This window comes from Myodes glareolus, chromosome 1, assembly GCF_982192425.1.
Source record: "Myodes glareolus chromosome 1, mMyoGla1.1, whole genome shotgun sequence".
In the NCBI taxonomy this organism is placed as follows: Eukaryota; Metazoa; Chordata; class Mammalia; order Rodentia; family Cricetidae; genus Myodes; species Myodes glareolus.
Window position 1 is genome coordinate 10933204 of NC_142026.1, and position 23032 is coordinate 10956235.

The 23032-nt window shown below is 34.2% G+C and overlaps 1 protein-coding gene across 4 annotated transcripts in view; it reads right to left on the minus strand.

Annotated features, from left to right (window-relative positions):
- Erbb4 (erb-b2 receptor tyrosine kinase 4) overlaps positions 1–23032 on the minus strand; it is a 1041831-nt gene that overhangs the window by 244309 nt on the left and 774490 nt on the right. For 2 of the 4 annotated variants that reach the window (XM_085698741.2, XM_085698750.2), the window contains exon 16: positions 18968–19042. In XM_085698741.2, the coding sequence (XP_085554867.2) occupies positions 18968–19042 (75 nt within the window). Of the gene's footprint in view, positions 1–18967; positions 19043–19163; positions 19209–23032 lie in introns of all 4 variants that reach the window. The other 2 variants (XM_085698747.2, XM_085698751.2) reach the window with 1 other exon arrangement.

Genomic DNA, 23032 nt, shown 5'->3' on the forward strand with positions numbered 1-23032 from the left:
TTAATGAAGGAGGAAGATCTGCCTTAAATATGGTCTACATTGTCCTGTGGCAGGTTTCCTAGAATGAAAGGAGAAAGGAAGCTAGCAGAACACTGGTATCTTCTTGGTCTATCTAATAGTGAGACATTCTCTTTACAATGCCCTTCCCCCATGTGACCAATGCTTCAAATTATGCGCTGAAATAAATCTTTCCTTGCTTAAAACTCCTTCTGAGGTGACAGGTTATAGCAAAATGAGGAAAGTAGGTGACAGGACACAGTGCCTGTTGTATCTCCACTTTGTTCAATCTTGACTACAACAGTTCATATTTGAAACAAGAGACCTTGAAACACTAAAAAGGAAACATTGATATCCCTTAGAGATACTTTAAGGGTTACTGCCTAGGGCAAGGAGAGCTACAGTAAGACTATTTTTTTTCTCTTTCTCAAATTATGCTTATTCTGACCTAGAATTCCACCTGCTCTATAAAAACGACACATTTTTCTTTCTGAGCAAATGACAGCGATCTGGGTCAGACGACACAAGGCTGACTTCAGTTGACAGCGGCATTTTGTATTTGATGTGATGTAGGTTTCACGGCATGTCTCTGTCTTTTGATTACTGGTCAAGATTTGTTGAGTACATTTAAAACATGAAGTCGTACTTCGGCAAAAGCAGGATCTCCCTTTTACTATTCAAACCTGAATGTTTCTTGCCTTGTCTTTACACTGTTGATGTAATTTCCCTTTTCAATGTGTAGGTATCATATTTCATTCAGTAATTGTGTCACAAAATGTTTTAGTAACAACTTTGCTATTGAGTCTACATGTGCTATAACCTATTCTTACATTTCTAAGATTCAGTTTCTGCAAAAAATTCTAATAGCTTCCTGATAGTTACTTCCTTTTTCTGATTGGCAATATTTAATATCTATCTATGTGGGTCTGTTTTTTTTTCTCAAACCGTTTGAGAAAAAATATAGTTTTCTATGTTTAGCTTTGAAACAAATATTCTTATTTTTAGGGACCATATCACGGGATTATATGACCAATCTATATGTTCTTTATTTACAAATATCTACAACATTGAAAGGTAACTAGACAAGAAAGGAGACTTGATTAGCAGTCAGGTGACTATTTAATGTTTAGACTTATTTTATCACAGTTTAAACCTATCAAACATGCTTAATGTCAACATTGATAGAGTTTCTACCATTTTATATTGCATTGCCTAGATTATATCTATATATAAATGTCTACAATTAAAACTCCAGACATTATAAACTTTTAATTATAAAACATATAAAGCATTCAGTTTTATTGTATCTTATTACCTACTCACCACATGGGCAAGATAATCTACAGAAATATGATGAATGAAACTGTGTCTACAGTCCTTTGCAGCCTTAGCCACATTGCCTGTCAATATTGCTCATAATGCTACAGAATTTCTTAGTTCTCCAGCAGAGAAAGGGTAAAAACACAAACATGGCTTTATGAAGGAATGTGAAAAAAAATGTATACCTTTGTAGGTCTCATTCTTTGTTTTTCTCTTTACCAATTTCATTTTGCTTTTGCTCAACATTGGCGTTTCATCTATATTATAATTTGTCATACTGAGGGATTACATTCCAAGAGTAAATTCTATATACCTTAAGGTATCAAAGTAAGGTAGAATAGAGTATATACTCAATGATGAAGAGAGTCTAAAGGAACCAAAGATGGCCAAATTCCTAAGCTTGATTAAGTGTGAGGCAGGTATCACCATTCACTGATATGCAGAAATCAGCAATGGTACAGAGTTCTTGTAACCCCGTGTGCCTGAGATTCCAAGTGCTATATAAATCGACTTATTTTTTATAATCACCAAGTTTTATGTATAGTTTTATCTGTTTTTTATTTTTAACTTTTAATTTATTACTCTTTAGAGGCATGGTGCCCTCTCAGGCCGTAGGCGTCTTAGAATTTGCCATGTAGACCAGGCTGTTCAAGAAGTCACAAAGGTCATTCTGCCTCTGCCTCCCAAATGCTGGGATTATAGGCGTGCGCCACCATGGTTGGTTCCTGCACATCTGTTTTTTGTTCCAGACCTAACTTGTGTTAATTTTATTAGTCACATCCCCTCTTAACGGGAGTTAGGTAATTTCAATCCAGATGTAAATGTTCATTTGTTCCCCCAAGGAAGTCCTTGAAAATTTTGATACAGTAAGCCCATCCATATTTGGGCGAATTTAGTTTAGTTTTATTACTAACTGAGAAAGTAAAATATTGAATAAAATCACTCCACTTTTCATAATGATTTAGTAATTGCTATAGTGACAATATTAGATGTCTGATGTACATGGGAAACATCAATGGTTGACTCCTGCTTTATTGCCCGCTCTATGATTCTGCACATTTTACCATTATAGGTACATGAGTGTTTTTCTCAGCATTACTATATTAGTATTATTTCCAGATCAATTTTGTTTTAGATATTTATAATTCATTATTTAAATTTCTCCTATTTCTTTATCATATCTGAGTTTCATGAGGGTAGAGACCATTGTTTTCCTTTTTTATGATGAACTTACCTCTATCCCTCATAGTAACATCACTTAGGATAGTTGACAGAAATTATGACTAAGTGACTCAAGGGTATAGTTTACCTCATTCTGTATTTCTGAAAATTCATTTCTTCCCTTTGGTATGATGAAAGTATTTGGAACAATTTTGGAGATAGGAAACTTTATATATTTTCGAACAAGTATAACTTGATGTGTTCACTTTACTTCCATCCTGTTGATGCTTGAGCCAATTCTGATCACAGTTTTAGGCAATGATCCTAACAACTCTGCTCTGATAGAGACTGTAGATGCATCTCCACTGCCAAATCAATCAGTCCTTCCTTTAAACAAGATCTCATCAAATCTGGGAGCAGCTCTTCATGATTACGCTCACTTCTTTTTCTTTCAAAACGTCCTTGCGCTCCATTAGATCCCTACTTTGGATGGTCCTCTATTCCATAGCCACTTCCATACATTTTGAAATATCTTTTTGAATTATTTGCTCTCCAAGAGTAGAAAGGTGCCAGGACTCAATCATTACATGTCTTCCCTTGTCTTCTGGCACTCCCTAGATAGGATTTGCTTTCCCTAGAATGATAAGTATGCACATTCTTAGCTCAAAAGAAAAAAATCAATTTTGTAAGTTTATGATAATAATGCTGGAATTATGTCATAGATAACTTTATATTTCCCTTTAAGATAGCTTGAATTTTTTAATAAAAAGCACAAAACTAGGAAATGGAGAGATGTCTCAGAGGCTCAGAGCACTTGTTACTCTTGTGAAGGACCGGAAATATGGTTCCCAACATCAACATTTTAAATCAGTTCACACCTACCTGTAACGTCAATTTCAGGGCATTGGATGCCCTGTTCTAGACTCCACTGCAGCCAGACATGTTTGTGTCACACAGACCTTCACACATGCAAGCATTCATGCACATAAATGAATTTAAGCTGGGCCTGCGGTGGTGGCGCACGCCTTTAATCCCAGCACTCGGGAGGCAGAGGCAGGCGGATCTCTGTGAGTTCGAGGCCAGCCTGGTCTACAAGAGTTAGTTCCAGGACAGGCACCAAAAACTACAGAGAAACCCTGACTCAAAAAATCAAAAAAAAATGAATTTAAGCACTAAATCAATGATCATAAATTGATAAACTACTGAATTAATTCATTGATAAGTATTTAGAAACTTTTTTGTTCAGATTACCCTACAAACACTCATAGATTCTGCAATACTTTGAGAACTTCCTATGTATTTTTATTTTAACCAAGTATATAGAGCATATCTCTAATCCAACGATGACAGTAGAGCATTTTAATGGACTGCTTTTTCTAAACTGAGACTGATATATTTTTCAATAGTTTCTTATTTCTAATTTACTGGCAATTAAAGTATATTATTCAAGAAGTTCTCAAATTGTTTTCCAGATTATTTTGTTTGCTTTTAACTTATTTCCTAGTCATCTGCTGACCAGAATCTTCCATGTGAGGTAGATAAATTCCTAAGTCACTGCATTTTTCTGTGAATATGTACAACAAATAACTAGGCACCAAAATTAAGGCAAATGTTAGGCACTTTGGGGAAATGAGGAAGGGCTAATGAAGCATTCACTTCTGTCTTGGATGCTAAACTTAGACTGAACTGACCATGCTATCCCCAGAAAGATCAAGAAAGTAACAGAGGTCTTACTCCCTCTTATACAGAATGCACAACCCTAGCTACAGCTAGCTGTGTCTAGACTTCTCCGGAAGAGAGCAATGCAGTGATACAAATGGAAGCTTCATGTCTCGGATTTTTTTGTTTTACTTGTAGACAAGATCTTAAGTAAAACAGGAATCATGTATAGATTTTCAACTTTTCTCCTCCTTTATAGCATTGTAAAATGACACCTGTCATCTTAAGAGGATTGGGCCATTGAAAGCAAAACATGAAACCAAGGTCCTTCTCCATAGCTAATGCGCGATAGCCTATGCTTTTCTCTGTTTTATTTTTCAGCCTCTCTTGGTCATTGAGTTAGGAATAATCTGTACCTTCTTTTATTTAACATTTATGGAAAGGAGATGAAAAAGCAAGAAATCGTTACACGTTTATAACTAACATTAAACAAAACCTAGCAAAGCTGCATGCAGTTGAAATGTAAAATCCATTAGGTTGCTCTCCACTTCAAATGATGAGAACGTTAAAAAAAAGAGTAAATGTTTTCTTACCTTGCATAATTCAAGAAAATGTACTCTGGGCATTCGAAAAGGAGAAAATGAAGAAAGCGGGGCTATTTGTAAAATATTCAGCTTGGCAAAATACGAATATCCAATTATTTCTATTCTGTGGGTCCACAGTAGATTGGAAGTAACTCAAGGGGGAAATGAGAGGGTTTGGATGTCTCTGTCTCCTCTACTTAGAAACCTCCCACGGAGGACTTGGAGCAAAGACAAATAAACTCTCTTTCACAAATGCTTTCGGTCATTGTACTTCACTTTAAGTATTGTTTTCACTATAGAATAGATTACTCTTTATATTTTTTAGGGGAGGTTTGTTATGACTAGATTTACAAAACACATGTTAAAGCATTTAATAAGAACATTGAGGAATATAACCCCCTCTTAAACTTATATAAACATCTACCCGCTAATTAGCACACATTTCTAATTAAGGGAAGCTATTTTTTTTAGAAAAATTGAATGCCTAGAAGATGCCGTTATACCCCAGATGCTCTAAATACAGATTCACAGCCTCCAGATAATGTAAAAGGAAAAAAGTTGAACCTAAACTAATTCAAACATCATTGAAATAATATAATATCAAGACAACTTTACACTTTGCCTGAAACCATTTCATTTACATGCAAAAGAAATCATTACTACGAAAGAAAGCTTTACATCTACATGAAACATCCTCTTCCCAGCTAGAATATTAATTTTTCAATCTGTTCTTTCTCTATTATTTTTTTATTATTGAAATTATGTGTTCCATTAACATTCAGCTCCGCATAAACATAGAGATGGCTTATGGGCATACAGAAGAGGATGTTTAAAATCTTTGTTTAGTAAATGATCATTAAGGAAATAGTCTAAATATAATACAGAGTAAAGTTAGTATTTCCTTTTGAATTTCATAAGTGATATACATCCCCATGCCCATTTCTCCGCCTTCTGATTTTTAAAAAAGATTGTACGGATTTCTGCTTCCATCTGGAACATTATCTGGGCTAGTAATACATCTGAACTTATGCTATTTGGGACTAGACACAATTTTGGTCTTGTAAAGAAAATAGAAAAAAGAAGGAGAAGAGTGTATGGGTTCTAACTTCACTCTCTGTGCTAAGTAACTGAGGAACACTAGAAACTCTTCTTGAGTGCATTTTAAGATCACCAAGTGTATTCATACATAGATATCTTAAAATAGCCCCAAACAAGCAATACTAAAGAACACAACTATACTTTCAGACAGTTTGCCAGGGGCATATCTTGAAAAATGTATGCAGTTTTGTTTATTATCAAGTTATGATAGCAAATGACAGTACAATAATTTAAAAGGAGAGAAGAGGTCTATAAAGGGAGGTAGAGAAGGGAGACAAAGAAAAAGGGAGAGAGGAAATGATAAAGAGGATAGGGAGAGAGAGAGAGAGAGAGAGAGAGAGAGAGAGAGAGAGAGAGAGAGAGAGAGAGAGAGGCACAGATACAGAAGCACAGAAAGACACATACAAAGAAAGGAGAGAGAGAGCGAGATGGAAAGAAAGGTTGCCCTCCCAAGAATTCTAGACTTAATGTTTATAAAAAACACAGGATCAAGTTTTGTCATTATTCTGTAGATAATTCTATAGATTTTTGTTTTTCCTATAATTTCAAAATGCCATAGAAGTAAGTAATCCTCATGCCAACTGCTGAAATAGAAATTATAACAATTTCAGTAAATATAGTTTCTCATTTAGGATACCTAAAATAATAGATCAATATACTTTGATTCAAAAAGAGGGCAAATCAAAGCTCTTGTGTTCATCAATGCTCCTCCTTAACATATTTAACACACAAATGTTTATCACTGTTTTAAAACAAATCTTAAGTAATGAAAATTTAAGGAATGAAGATTTGGCAGCTTTTGTGATTTTTTTATAGCCAATTTTGGTGAGAGACAAAGAAAATGGTCTATTAGAAAAGCCCATAATTTACAGTTAGAATATTTGAAGCCAGTGTAATTTCTGCAATTTTAATCTGTTTTCCATTTGATCTTTTTCACTAATGATTGCTAACTTGAATAATAAGATAGGATGATACCATGTATGCTATATAGCTAAATATATCTTACATATCATCAGCTATATGTGTATGTGCATATATTACTTGTTTTCCCATTTAGAGTTGAATAACATAAGAATACCCATCTTTCAGTTGTAGATTGTTGCTTCAATGATACTAAAGAATGCTGTCCCACAATGCACGGTGTGATAACTATTGATCAGGAAGTTTAACAATAGTTAGCAATTATGTGACCAACGTAAGAAGTCAAATGTGTAAGTACACCCCAAAATCTATAAACTATCAAAACCTACTGATGTACATGCATTTTAGTGTACGGTTAATGTGTGTAAGGATATGTATCCTAAGTGCATACCCACTTAATGGACTGAGCATATATTACTCCTATAGTTTTCAATTACACCAAAGAGAAGAATTATTACTTCAAAACACAAGGATAAACATATGATTGGGGGGCTTTAATCATTGTGAAGATAAAATCCACCTTTATTTTTTGAGTTTTATAGAAAACTTGCTAAAAACAAGCATTATTATTGTTAAAATCTGAATTTAATTATCTCAGTACAATCAAAACCCCAGTAAATTTTATTTATGAGGGAATTTCCATTATAATTCACTATATGTGAGCAGTTTTTAAAAGAAATAAGAAGAATCCCTTGCAATTTACTGATTTTGTAGTATTCTGCACTTTCACAATTATACAGTTGCTGATTTCCAGGTGGCGGTACAATTCAGAATAATTGTTATATATCAGCATCTTGCAGCTAACTTACAGGTATGAAAATGTGCTCATTTCTCTGAACACATACAGAGTGCTGCTAGATCCTGATTATATATTTAAGAGCCTTCTAATTTAATGAGTTCAGAGTCAGTGATAGTACAAGCTGTTATTTTCCTTGAGAAAGTAAAGTAGATGACCTTCAAGTTGGGCTCATGTGGAGAAACACATTTCAAATTATTGATAATTTGTAAATTAATGTCAGAATGATTTAAATACAAAAATAAGCAGAGTTTATACTTGAATGTAATTTCCCAGATAACCCCTTTCTCCATTCACATGCATGTATACACCCCCTCAAAAGCACCCTCCATCTTTTCAGGTGAGATGGTTGCAGTTGTAGCATCGGGCAGATATGAAGCATTCAACAGGAAAGCCTGAGCCTATGACTACAAAATCTCCATGCCTGTCTGCACCCTCTCCTCTGTTGGTTTTCTTCTGAAGAAAGAGTGACCGAGGCCATCCAGGCAGACACCCAGAATTTCTCTTAATCATTTCAAGACCTGCTAACAGTTAAATCTGGCATTAAGTTTTGAGTCGTAAATTCTAGTTGAATCTGCCCAGTCTTTTCATTCACCTACATTCCAGGCTTTCCAGATCCATGCTTACTCATCTGCAATGTGCCTGTCTACCTAGACCGCTAACACTGAACGATTAGATGGTGAGGACCAGTCTTGTATTTAGAACGCTGGTTTTCTGTGCTGTGTTTGTAGCCTATTCTCACATTCTCCTCTAGTAACCTTATTATGCTTTTATATTGTGTCTTTTCCCCTTACTTGCCAACCCCACTCCTATTCTCAACTCCAATGGCCCTTTGCTCTAATTCATATCATCACATATTGTCTATTATATTGCATAACCCCTATCTCCTTGATATGTATTCATTTGGCAATCACTGATAAATCCGAATTTCCAATGCCCAAGGCTGTATTTAAACCTGGCTGAATAAAACATATTACTTAAGGGAATCATTTTTATTTTTAAGTAAGTCTCTATCAGACTTAGCAATGCACAACAGTTCAGTTGTTCTTTTTAGTACAGAGTGCCTTTCTGGGTGAATTCAATGGACTTTTTTCTGTATGAGTCCAATGGATTTTTTCTGAATATACATAACTATTCCTTCCATTCTGCTCTAAAGTTTTAAAGTTAGTTAACAATTCAGGATAAATTTATGAATTTACCCATTTTCTCTTCATCAAGTCCACCATTACTTTTCCTGTATCTTTACCTCCTGTCTATGAATTTTTTCTAGTTGATGTGAATGTTTTATCCCTAATCTCTGCAGTAAACTCCCTACTTTGAAGTGAGCATTGCTCTCCATCAGTTGCCAAACCAAGGTTGTGATATCTTGAAATAAGAAGTTTCTTTTCTCCTAATAATTCCTATCAGTCTTCATATGCATTACTGTGTTAATCAATTTAAACACACAGACACAGACACACAAGCATGTACACACACACACACGCACACGCACACACATACACACACTTACACATTGTACTTTATCTCTTGATTTTCTGTCCTGTGCCATATAGGGCAGGCATGTTGAGAAGTTTTTGCAATACAAATGATATCAATTTGTGTCTTCTCTCCTTATCATGTCATAATATTAACTCCATCATTTTAAAAAATTACTTAATTTAATTTCTTAAAATCTCAAATCTCACAAATATGATGGCCAACATCTATTTTCAAGTCATTAAATTTTGGCTCATTCTCCATCCATAAATATGTAATTTATTCTTTGCTTCCAAGACTTCATCCTTACATGTTTTCTTCCTCAGTTAACCCAATTTATCTCATCTCCTTTGATATACTATATTTTTTCATAGTCTCTAATGAACTCCAGATCGTTGTAGATATTAAGGTAATTCTGATATTAGGAGACAACAAGCAAAATTAGAAGGCTACAAAAGACCAAATCACTCTATTTGTAAAACAGTTCTTTCATGAGAAGCAGTTTTGTCCAGAGGAAGTGTGTGTTTGAGTTGGATGTCTAAACTCCAATCCTTCTTCTACTATTGGCTTTCCTTTTTATGAAATTATTTACTTTTTTTTAAAAAAACTGTCTTTTCTCATTCTACGTATCAATCCCAGTTCCCATGCCCTCACCTCCTCCTGTTCCCTCTGCCTTTCCCAACCCCATTCTCTTCAACTTCTGAAAGAGGGTAAGGCCTCCCATGGGAAGTCAAAGTCTAGCACATTACTTTGAGGCAGGACTAAGGCCCTCCCCCCATATCTAAGTTGAGCAAGGCATTCCTCCAAAGAGAATGAGTTCTAAAAAGCCAATACCAGTTGTAGGGATAAATCCTAGTCTCATTGCCAGTGGTCCTACAGTCTACACCAGTCATTCAACTGTGACTGACATCTAGAGGGCCTAGTTTAGTCATGCTGGGTCACCCTCTCCCCTTCTGTCAGGCCAGAGTGGGTAAGCACTCATTAACTCAGGAAAGTTATTAAGCGGGTATCCCCACCATGGTCTTGGACTCCTTTGCTTTTCTTCTAGCCCCTCCCTCTCTTCAATTGACCTTTGGGAATTCAGCCCAGTGCTCTTCTGTGGGTTTCTGCATTTGCTTCCATCAGTTGCTGGATGGAAATGCTATGATGACATTTAAGAGAGTCATCAATGTGATTACAGGGCAAGTCCAGTTCAGATACCTTCTCCACAATTGCTTAGAGTCTTACCTGCTACCATTCTTGTGGATTCCTGGGAACTTCTCTAGTACCAGGTTTCTTACTAACCCCATAATGGCTCCCTCAATCAAGAGACCTCTTCTCTTGCTCTCTGTCTCTGTCCTTGACCCATCTAAATCATCCTGTTCGCTCAAGTTCTCCTATCCCTTCCTTATCTTGTTCCCTCATTTATTAAATAGTAGTGGTTGTAGGAATAACTGTTAGTAAATACATGATCTGTAAATTAATATTAATTTTTTCACACCCAAGACATGTTTTGGGAATTAATATAGAGTATGCACACAAGATCTGTGTTAAATATCAAGAAACTTTTGAAACCAAAAAAACAGTACATTTCTGGGGAAAAAAAAAGGTTTTTTTTTCTTCTCCCATTGGTTCTTTTATCCCCTGGTGTCGAATTTATTGTTGGATTGGCACCTAGGGTTTCAAGTCCAGTATTTGTATCCAGAAGATCAATAAAGATGTAACTTCAAAAAATTTTATTTGTTTATTAAAACACAAAGAATTATTTACTCAACAAGTAAACTTTATATGATAGAAGGTCTTGTAGCTTTATTACAGATACTCTGCTGAAAGTATCTGTAATTTTTTTACAAATGACTCAAGCATATGGAATGCAAAATACTGAGCACAGAAGAAAGGGCCATACAGTGTCAATGACAACCAGTTCTTAGAGCCTTGCAGAGGTGGCTTCCTTTCCTTCCTCCCATTCTTTATGCTGAGATACCATGAACTCAAACCACTTTGTGCTGGAGTGTGGATAGTAGCTGAGAATAAAATCACTGTGGGGGAATTTCAGTGGTAAATCAAACTATTCCCTGTTAATTAGCTCCTGCTTACATACATAATATGTAAAAATAATTGTGTGTTTATAAAGGAATGATTAGTCAGGGAATGTGCTGAGGTAATAAGAGATAAAAGCATGAGGAGAGCAATTTACTCTAATATCTACACATCATTTGATGTAACCACACCACAGAGGGGGTCCCAGCTAATTAGATTCCTTCAGTTAAATAGGAAATATGAAAAAAAAGATACTTTCTTTGGATTTAATACATTGCATGTCTAATCATATGGGAAAATAACTGAGTCCTTTATTACAATGATGCAGACATAAAGACAGAAACTCTGACCTATGAGTAACAAAGATTTCTGTTTAATTATTGGTTATGGGATACCAAAATTGAGTAAAACTTCATGATTAATATTTGTAATAAAGTATAATTTTATGAAGATATATATAAAGTGTAATTCTAACTATGAGCAGATTTTTATTTTCAATGCTATATATGTGGACCCAAGATATCATATGTTAGTTTTCTTGTAAAATTTTATGAAAGTTTGCTTCACAGACATATATATAGGGATATGCAATGGGTCCAGGGAAACAGATGTTTTCTCTTGGATCCGTTTGACCCATCCCAGCTGTACCCTAGTACTGTTGCTGATAAAAGAAACAGCCTTCTGAAAAAGCTTTCCTCTACTATTACTATTGTGGATAAAACTATTACCCAGACTATGTCTTAAATTATGTCTTCATGATGATCAGTCTAGAGCTGTACATTTCAATATATATGCTTATATACGCATATATCACAATTTAAACAGCTTAAATATTTTTACTAACCCGATGTACCCAAAATTAGTATTTTCACATGGCTAAAGTTTTTATGCCATTTTCACGACCCATTTTTCATAGCGTCTCCTTAGAAGTAGGGTGCATCAGAGACAATACAACTTCTATATTTTAATTACTTTTGAAGTACTCACTGAGCACATGTGGCAATGGGCTACTCTGTGGCACAAAGCAGGTCACCAATAATCGTCAGGAAGACATGCAAGTCTGATAAAGCCTAATGGAAAAGTTAGAAACTTAAGCTGAGGACTCTCCTATTGAGTATGCAAGGACAGAGGCAGACTGGGTTCTAGGATCTATCAGGAGATCCCAAATGCAGGACATCAGCAGAGGAAGAATATAATGTCCAGAACTGCAGACTCTGTCAACCAAATACTAGCCCTTGTGCTGATGTGAAAGGAACTTACTGATGAAGTATCATTTTCACATCCATCCTATAGGGAGACAATGTGCGTGGGCTTGAACTAATAACATGAGCATTGGAATCTGAGTTCAAAAACAAACACAAACTAAGATAGGGGTCCATGAACTGGAATTGCATGTAGTAAAGCCCAGCACAACCATCACTGCTGCTTTGGAAAATTAGTTTTCACTCTAGGTGAATTTTTTTTTTTTTGGAAATCTGAAATGGTGATGTCCCATAATAATTCATTTGTATTGGGAAAATATATCTCAGAAATATCTTAAGAATCTTATCTCCAAGAAAATAGGCTTATAATTCATTAAACTTCAAAAAGCTCAGAACTAAATGAACCAAAGTAGATTTGGAAAGAAATTACAAATTTTAGCTGAAAAATCAGATGTCATCAGCCCGGTGACTACCCAGGTATCAGAACCATCCAGGATGTGTCTGCTCTTTCCCGACATAATTTTATGTTAAGCTGCTGAGCTGTGGTAAAGTACCCAGGAGCAGGATTCTTATAGTTAATTAGGTACGTCTTTAGTCTACCTCATCTCAAGGCTCAGTTGTCTATCCATTACTATTTTAGTCATGAAATACATAATCCTATTCTGTAGTATTTTAAATTTTATAATAGGTCTAGAAACCTACATTATGACAGCAAAGATGTTAATTCACTAGTGTCGTTACACTAGCAAAATTTACTTTAGTATCTTTGTTGTTACACCGTTATTGTACTTTTTCCTGTACAAATTTGGAGTAATCTTTTACACATAATAAACATGAATTTAAGAAATGAGGACAAGAGGAGGGTAGAAAATCAAATACATGCATTACATATATTACAGTCATTGTATATAAAACTAAAATTCATCTAATCAATTTTATGTGAGCAATGATAAGTAAGATTTGCCTCAACACTCAGTAGTTTATTAGTAACTGCTTTTTTGGCACTTAAATAGGGGCCAGGTATTTATGATCATTTTTGACGGTCATTTTTACATATATTCTTTTTTACCTATCAATACTCACTTTCTTACATACTTACGTCTTAGTCTTCTACAAAGGTAAGTACTTTTTATTAAGAACTATCTTCATTATTTTCTCATATCTGTTCTTTTCTACTTTTGTTAAAGTCTATCAAGAAATTGCTGGATAATATAGAGATTTTTTTCACTTGGTGATAATTTACATTGATCTTACTTGGAATAGTAATTGTCTTAAACTTAAAAATTGTAGATTGTACTAATGGTGATGATAAAGTGGTTATTCTCATGTGACTCATAGAATTTATACAGTCTTGGTATATCATGGCAGGACCATTGAAATCATACACAGTAGTCTTTCAGATTCAGGACTTGAACATTTTCCATTCTTTTGCTTTTGCTCTCTGTAATTGAGATCAGGTCATCAACAACAGGTGAAGAGCAAGATATTTGTGAGATACAAAGCAGTTCTGGCATCTTTCTGAGTAAACATCACCATTTCTTTACCATAAAAAATAATTTTGGCCGAGTGAAAGTTGAGTATTTTGAATGTTTCCTCTGCCCGTCATAATATTTTGATCTTGGCTATTATACTAAATATTTTATCAATTTAATATGTTCATACTTTCTGTTTTAGTCCCAAAGACAATGGCCTAAAGAACCTTTGTTGACTTTCAATCATGAATATGCATTAGTTGGTAACATTTTTGTGCTTACTAATCTTCAGTGCAGCGATGTTTCTAGAGTTGTGAAAGCTTTGATACTTTGGTATGAATATTTTGATATCAATATGAAAACCACTTGAGCATCCTGAAGATGCTTAAATTCTTTTTTTAAGTAGCCTCTTCAGCTACATGAACAACCATTAAGAAGTGAGCAGAGAAACTTTGTGAACCCTTGCTAATTCTGAGACTGTTTTCACATTTCACAGGTTCCAGGAAGCATGGTGTAAATCACAGGAAAGGAAGAGCATCGCACCCTGACCTTCATCTCTTGGACTTGCTCATTTGAAAAGAGAATGTAACAAACAGAATGCAATGGAATGCAGACAGCATTCTAATGAAAAGGCTATGCACTTTTATTTATTGCATTTAGGCATCATAATATAACTAACTATTCCTCTTCAAACGTCACCATTTGATTTATAGCATGTGATCTGGACGTGAATTCTGAACTCGTTTCCTTGGGAGAAAACAAAGAAATTCAGTGTGTCATATGTAAGTGGACCCAGACTATGATGCCATTTCTTTCATCTCCGTCACACACAGGTCAGTTTGACAAAGCATAAACTGTTATGTGACCTCAGGGCAAAACTCACTGTACCATAACATAAAAGTGTGACTATGAACATGAAACTTGGGAGTGTTTTAAATAGTTTTATACTATAGACTTAGAGAAAATAATTTCAGTTATTGTACTACATATTGCAAAATATATAAAAAATTAATTAGAACAAAGAGCCAGATGAGATAAGAATACAGGAATAGGTAATCTAGTATGTATTTTTATATCTATTTTGATATTTTTATCCAACAAAGTAAAATGAATTTATAGTCAGTTTACATTTTGCTAACTAACATGGAGAAATTCCTCAACAATAGAGTTAATTATTGTTCTGATTAAGACATACATGCCTCTTGCTATATAAGAGTAGGCTCTCCAGCTTTTCATATATTTCATATATATTGACAAAGAATCCAAGATAGAATAAATCTAATATTTTTATATCAAGAAGGAATCTATATCAAAGTAGCCTGTGAGCTAGCTAAGACAAATGTCACACACAAAAAGAGTCTTGAAAAATACAATTGTCCATGGTGTTATTAAGAGACCAGAATAATGGAGGTGAAAAATTTGGAAAAAGGTTGTTCAAAGTAAATGTCATATTTAGGTATTAATTAGGTTAGAAAATGTGAATGAGAGAGAGAATAAATAATTACTTGTTTTATTTTCCTTGTAAATAGGTTATTCTATGATACAAAACAGAGTCTTTAGTTCTTTTTAGTGTATCTCACCAATCTTCCTGGAAGAGACTCCAGCAATGGCTTGCAAGGTAAATGGAGTGTGGAAAACCAATTTACAAATTGCAGGTTTCAGGGAAAAAAATGACACTGCTTTGAAAATGAAAGTCAATCAAGATCAGAAGCATTTTACCTGCTCTCATTTAAATCTCCAGTCCTCTTTTCCCTGTAGGGTTAGGAAACAGAACACAGAAACAAAAACAGTGTGGCAGTGGGGAGTACTACCTCTAAATATTTTGAAGAAACAACATTGGCTTGCTCAACGTAATTTTCTGTGACAAACAACAACAACAACAACAACAAAAAAAACAAAAAACAAAAAAAAAACAAAACTAAGTATTTGGATGCTCTACCAATTAAAATGTGGATTAGGAAGCTGAAAATATTTATTTCCCACTGTCCTATTTCTGGTCTTCCCACTATGAAATATATGCTTTATTCAATCAAGATGGACATTTCTAAAACTATCAGTGACTCTGAAAGACGGAAAAGGTGCTGAGATCTTAGTGATAGAGAAGCTGCTTCATGAATGCCCATTCATCTCATCATAGAAATGTGGGCCCTGCGGGGGAATCTGACGATGCCAAGTTTTCATCCAATGTAAGTCAAATACTCCAAAGAATTAAAAATAAATGTTTATGGACATTCTAAACTATCATATGTGCAGCCCCTGACAGGTCACTCAACTCTGACAACTCATCACAATTGAAAAATACAGTTACATTGTTTCAAAGTTATAAAACAGACAGAGTAAATACATTTAGGGTTTCAGAAAAGAAATAATAAGCTGGAAGTTACCAATTACCTATTGAAATCATGGCCCTGAGTGATAATCTGATGTAAAAAGTAAATGATTAAAATCTGAGAAATTTTAATATGTTGATTCTGTATTCACTAACTTATTGGATTAAAATACAAATAGGTCAACATATAATACAATTGTTCTGAGATGATGTCAATATTTCAGTCACAGCTACAAGTGCTGTCAGTGATTGTTTAGCCCAGGATGGTATTGATATGTTGTCTCATAGAATCCTCAAACTAATTTTACAATATAATCCAATTTCATGGATAAGAAACAAGATAGAACCCATATTGAAACCATGTGTTCACATTGAAGAACTTTGATCTTTACCTGATTAGCAGAGTTACAAGTGACTTCTCTTAGGAATGATGTACTTCATTTTACAGTCATTTACCATTTCTAGCCTTGTGTATCTACTGATGACACAGATATCTGTGTTATTCTGAAATTTTGGACTATCTCATGGAAATCCAGGCATGCTATAAAGATTGAAAATTTAACCATTTTATTTAAATTAGTAAATTGTTAAATCTATAATTAGACGCATTATGATTTTGAGTTGTGTGACATCAGTTAAAATCATTTGCAACTACAAGTGAACTGTTATTCTACATCTATTCCCCATGACTAAATGTCCTCTCCCTGATTCTCAAGGCAAAGTGACAGAAATAGCCCCCTTCTTTCAAGAAAGCCATCAAGAAGGCATCAGTACTCATTAATGCTTTCTGGTGACTTTGAGAGACTTCTCTTTTTCCCCTGAGAAGCAGGAATTCACATTCCTGAGGTTGGAGAATCCTGGTTATACAAAAATAATAATAATGATAATGTTATATAGAAAAGTATATAACAAATGAGCAGTTTCTATGAGCTAGGCACTGTTACTAAGTAAATATGCAGTTTAGGCACTACATAATGTTGTCACTGTGCACATGAAACTGTGCCCCTCAGATAACGTTAAGACTTTCAAGTCACACATCTAAAAATGATCAGAGCTTAATTTTAAATCGGAAAATCTGATTTCAAAGACAAAATACTTTAATCACCATGTGGTAAATTATTAGATTAAGTTATAAGTAAAATCATCCAAATAAATAGAAAATCATTCTCAAATGATAGTTCAGGGACCCAGTCAGAATCTGAAGAAGAAATATTAGTTTATGAACATGAAAAGAATCCAAGATAACTCTTGAAAGACAAAGTCAGACTTGGGTTTCTGTCTTAACTCCCATGCATTGCTTCTTTTTCCCCTATTCTTAGTTTCGTTAAGGTTCTCAAAGTTCTCAGTTGTCTTAAGACAACTCCATTAACTAGTTTTACAAGCCCAAGGGTCAATGTGCCACTGTTATATAAGCCATGTTGCTGTAAACACCTAATTTACTTTAGAACTTGTCATCACTACTTATTAATAGACAACACATGAAGATGACAGATCAATTATTCAACCACTTTAAAACTTAGAAGCAATTAAAGGCAAATGAATGGAAAAGCTGTGAATGGATTCGATGACATTGATGAATCTTATACATGTAATATTTAGTGAAAGTAGCCACATGCATAGAACAAGACTATATTAGGACTGAGTAAAATGGAAACACTAGACAAATTGTCTTAAGTGTTAGAATTTAGGATAATGGCAAGCGAACCCTGATAAAGGCAGCCCCTGAAATCTATTGCTATTGTGATGCTTCTTATCTAATGATTATGCTTTACAAATTCTTCATTGTCATATGATAAAAAACGTTTTATTAAAAGTAATACGTCATCCAAAATTCTCATTGATTTTAACTTTGCTGTAGCATTTGCAAAAGGTTCAAATGTATTTGTTTCCGAAAACTAATAGTATTTCTATGTAATGTTGCAAAGTTCTACTTTCCTAGTTTAAATGTTTCACAAAATATTTTAAAATCATGCTTATCTATTATAAACAATAAACCACAGATTTATATAATTTATAATAAAATCTATAAGGTATGGTTTGTGTTAAGCACTTTTATTTGTGCAACCAATACCACCTTAAAAGTGCAGATTGATTCATCATCTGCAAAAGTCTGTCTTACTATTCTACGGTGAACTCGACTCCCAAAATTCTAGCTTTTGCAACTCTAACTGAATTTCAGTCCTGTGGTTTTATCTTTTCCAGAGTTTGATATAAAAAGGAAATCAAGCAACATGTATTTCTGACAGTCTGGCTTCTTTCATTCAGCGTAGTGACTTTGAGATCCATCCACTGTGTGTGTATCATCAGTTTCTTCCTTTTCATTACTCAGGCATATTGCAGTGCACGTGTACACCACAGCAGGGTAGCCTCGCTTGCTTCCAGTTTTTGTTGATTGTGATTAAAACGACTCCAAACATTTGTGTTCAGAAATTTGTGTAAACATGAATAATAAAGTATGCTATTATAATTCCAATATATGGTTTAACATGGACAAAATATTTTCCAAATTTCATTGATTCTATGACAATTTTTCCATTTGGAAATATAATAGTTCAAAATAACACAAAATCAGAAATTAAATTCAAATTATATAACGAACATTTTAGAAGTATCAATTAACATTTTCAAATTTGTCCTTTATGAATTTTGAGCTTTTAAATTACATCTCAGATTAAGAATATTCTTTTGAAGTTATAAGATAATTACTAATTTTTAAGTGTATAAAATTTAAAATCAATGCCATTACTTCTCAAAACTCTGAAATCCTCATGAATGAAGGTAGCATGAAGAAAAAATTTTAAAAGCAAAGCATTTTCCATTCTGTTGTAACTCCCATTTAGTGGATTTAAACTCTAGTCCAATTGGTTAGTATTTTTGTCGGTGGTAACCAGGAAAGAATTTGAGTGATAAAGTGGAAACATGGTTGATGTTACCTAGCATGTTGTGGTAAAGTGGAATGGCCCGTCCATGGGTAGTAAATGCAGTCATGAATAGTGGGACCGTTACACCTGCAAGCAATTACAGAACAGAGACCATCACTGTCCATCCACAGTGGCATGCACACACATGCACCAGTGCTCACGCATGGAGCCTTGGAGAAAGAACATGGGAAGCAAGCACACCAAGTACCTATCCATCAGGCCGATGCAGTCTTCAATACTCGAGCCTGTGCACCTGCAGAGATTACAATTGCAAAGAAATACAAGGAAGGAGAGATCAGTCATTAAACAAACAAAGCCAAAAGCCGCTGAGATACATACTAAATGTACCAAATTCTCAATTTTAATATTTGGCAGCTTTGGGAAAAGCGTAATTTTAGAGACCAAGAGAAAATTATTTCTCGGTGAAAACACAGAAGTAAATTGAAAGTATGACTTAATTAAAATTACCTTCTCAGCACAGTGCCAGAAACGTGGAGATAACAACGGGAATTTTACCTGCTTCTGTGGATAACACCCATAAGCATCAGTCATTTCTGATCCATTTGCATCGTTCATCACTATACACAGCTAGATTAGTTACTTGATAGTTCGATGACTATGAATGTTTTCATGTACGTCATTTCTCTTAAAACACCATTAAGTTTAAGGAAAATCCACAATCAATAAAAAGGCATTGAACAATTGACTGTAGTATAATACTGTAGTATAATAGCCTTAAGCTTGATGTTCATTAAAGATGGATATTGGCAGAAAATATGTTAGTATATTTTAATGTAATTCCCATGGATATTTTACATAATCAGATTATTTCAATCCTTGTTATGAATTTCTTTATTTTTATCATTAAACATGCATTTATTTAAAACTCAAATGAACTGATTTGGCTCTCACTGCAGTACATCTTCATGATCACTTTTAAATAGCAAAAACTTGACCTGTAAGCAGAAACTTTTATTATTCAAGACAGGGTTTCTTTGTTGCTATAGGGCTTGTCTTGGAACTAGCTCATAGCTGGCCTCGATCTCAGAGATTCACCCACCTCTGCCTTCTGAGTGCTAAAATTAAGGGCATGGGCACCACTGCCCAGCTAAAGAGAAACTTTTATTTTAAAAAAGGAAGTCACAATATTGAACTCAAACAAAAGCAAATAAAAATCCTGTAGTAAATAAATAAACTCACAAAGAGGTAGCTGAGGAATCTACAAAGATAAAAATTTGACAAATTTATTAAATACACAGAATTTTCATATATAGTCCTTAGAGTTTCATTTTGAGCCATTATGGAAATGCTTTTTTTAATTTTCCAATGTATTTAAGTTGGATTTGTTTCTTATTTTTCTCTTCTTCTTCCTTTCAAAAGAAACACAGCTTCTGGGAGTCTGAGTTATAGGAGTGCCTAATTTGGGTGGGGATAGAGAGTATCCATGTTTTTCAAACTCTGAGGTTTAACAACTGGAAAAGGAACCTTAGACACCCAGAGATATGGACAGGCCATCTGCATCTTCTAGAACTCACCCGAGATGCTAGTGACCTCATAGAATGTATCTGATAACTTAAGTCACCATCTCTCTGCTCCATCATATATGCTATAACATTACTACTATGTAGAAAATCAGTTTTCTGTGTTTTGTTTTGAGGATCCCCTTTGAGTACCAAAAGTAAACTTTTATCTGAGACAATGTGACAAAGTTGCGTAAAATGAAGAGATAAGAAACAGCTAAAGAACACATTGTTGACTTAGTTCACACATTAGATTTATCAAAACAATTCTTAATTGGAAAATAAACTACTAAAAATCCCTAGAATAGAATTGTATGATTTTCCTTCATTTTGCTCAAAAGAGTTGCTTTTTTTATTGTGTTCCTGTGATATTCTCTTCAAAATGTTATTTTTATGACAGTCTACCATTTTGTAAAATTAACAGTCTACTTCTTACATCCCAAGAAGAGTCTGAAAAGCTGTAGTTTGTGTGCAATCTTTATAATGACTCTTGAAAGATAAAAACACTAAATAGTGAGATTCTTTTTGAGGAGAGAGTGTGAATAATAAAATATCTTCACTCATTCAATGAGCCAATGTGATGAGCCTACTAAAGTGCTTGGAGCTGCAGTAAGAAATGAGATGAATTAGATGCTTTTTAGCTGATTTTCTTTAAGCTTACAGTTTGAAGATGAGAAATGCAGGAATATATGTGTACGGTACATTTCCATACATATAATGTGAAGGAGGAATACCAGAATGTCCCGTTTTAGAAGGTCATGGTCACCGTTCTGAGAGAGTCAGCAATCTGTTGTCTGAAATGTTGAGATCTGTGACTGGTGTGACTCGGAGTGTTAGGGACAAAATAAGAGCAAAGCAAAGCTCTGGAGCATTCTATACTCTGAACAAAAGTTCCAAGTAGAGAGAGAGAGCACAATGGCAGGCACACAGAGAGGAAAAGAGAAAGGAAGAACCGTAAGAGCCAGATTGGTGGGTTTTAACTTTGCAGATAATAACGGAAAGCCACGTGCTGTTTGAAAAAAAGCCATGCCAGTCTGTAGATTTTTCTCTTCAGAGGGATGAATGAAAAATGTGGTAAACATACACAATGAGATTGTGCTCAGTCACAGAGAACAAAGTTACATAATTTGCAGGAAAATCTGTGCAACTGGAGATCAACTTATGAAACAATTAAGCCAACCTCATAAAAAATCAATATTGTAATTTTCTCTCATTGTGGTTCCTAGAACTTAAACAGCAATATAAAAATTATAGACATTTATATACATAGACATGACATGAAGGAAGTGAATCTACCTGGGGAGCAAAGAGGATTAATGAGCTGGGGAGGAGGATGGGAGAAGAGGGTAAAGGGATAAGAACACAGGTGCTCAGTGCACAACATACGCTTGTAGGAAAAGTTAAAACATGCAAATTTGAAAGTCTTCCCTAAAAAACAAAAAAGGAGGAAGCCATTATATTGCTAGAATTGTATCTAAAATCTCCTTGTCACGTGGAGACTAGCATATAGGAGCCAGTCAGGCTACTATGGAGTGGAGAATAGTCAATTAGGATTAAGGGAAAAGAAACATGGGTCAAGAAAAGTCGTTGAGGGTATTACGTAGGATATCTGAGATTAAAATGTGTTTATATACTGACAGTTAGAGGAACAGGTAAAGACTAAGAAGAATATAGGTCAGTGAATGTGAGGCAGATTTTTCAAAGTATAAATCATCATATATTTAAAGATACCATTGTATTTTAGGTTCTTCATAGATATTATATGTAAGCAGCTATTGGAACATAAAATTCTTACTGATTAAGCAAGATTAAAAAGTAAGATAATCATCAAATTGAGAAAAAAATCAAGGAACCAAAAATAAGACCAGAAGTAAAACCATGCAAATATTAGTGTTCCAAGGCATAATATTTACAGAAATTCATAACATTATACAAACTCCAAAACCATCTCTAGAATTCAGAATGGTGAGACAAGTTTAACTTATGTTTGCTGATACTAATATGTAAGTTCCTTTTTTACCTACATGACAAGTATAATTCAGACATTTTCTGAAAATATTCAATTTTTTAAATGAAATTGATTGATATTTTCAATTTTATCAATATAAAGGCTACAGAGAGTTCTACAAGCTGATTTCATTTCTATCATTCCACCTATGGTTATTTTTCATTAATTAAACTTGAAAACTAGAAAAAGAAAAATTGGTAAAAGAAACTAAAGTACTTGTCAAAAAAATAATAACAAAACTTTAAGATTTTAAAAACATCACTCAATGAAAGGAGCATTGCAATCCATGTCTACAATGCAAGTTTGGATGAAAATAAAAGGAAATGAAGTAGATGTTAATTTATCATATAAGTAAGTGATGTCACTGTAGAAAACAATGTCTGTAGTCATTATGCATTATGTAATATATTTAGCTTTTGTTTATTTAAACCACAGATATTGGTTATTATAAATACAAATATTGTTGTATTTCAATTTCATTCTTTGTTTTCTTGTTCTGTTTTTGGTGTTTGTTTTTTTTTGAGACTGAATGTTACTGGAGCCCTGAAT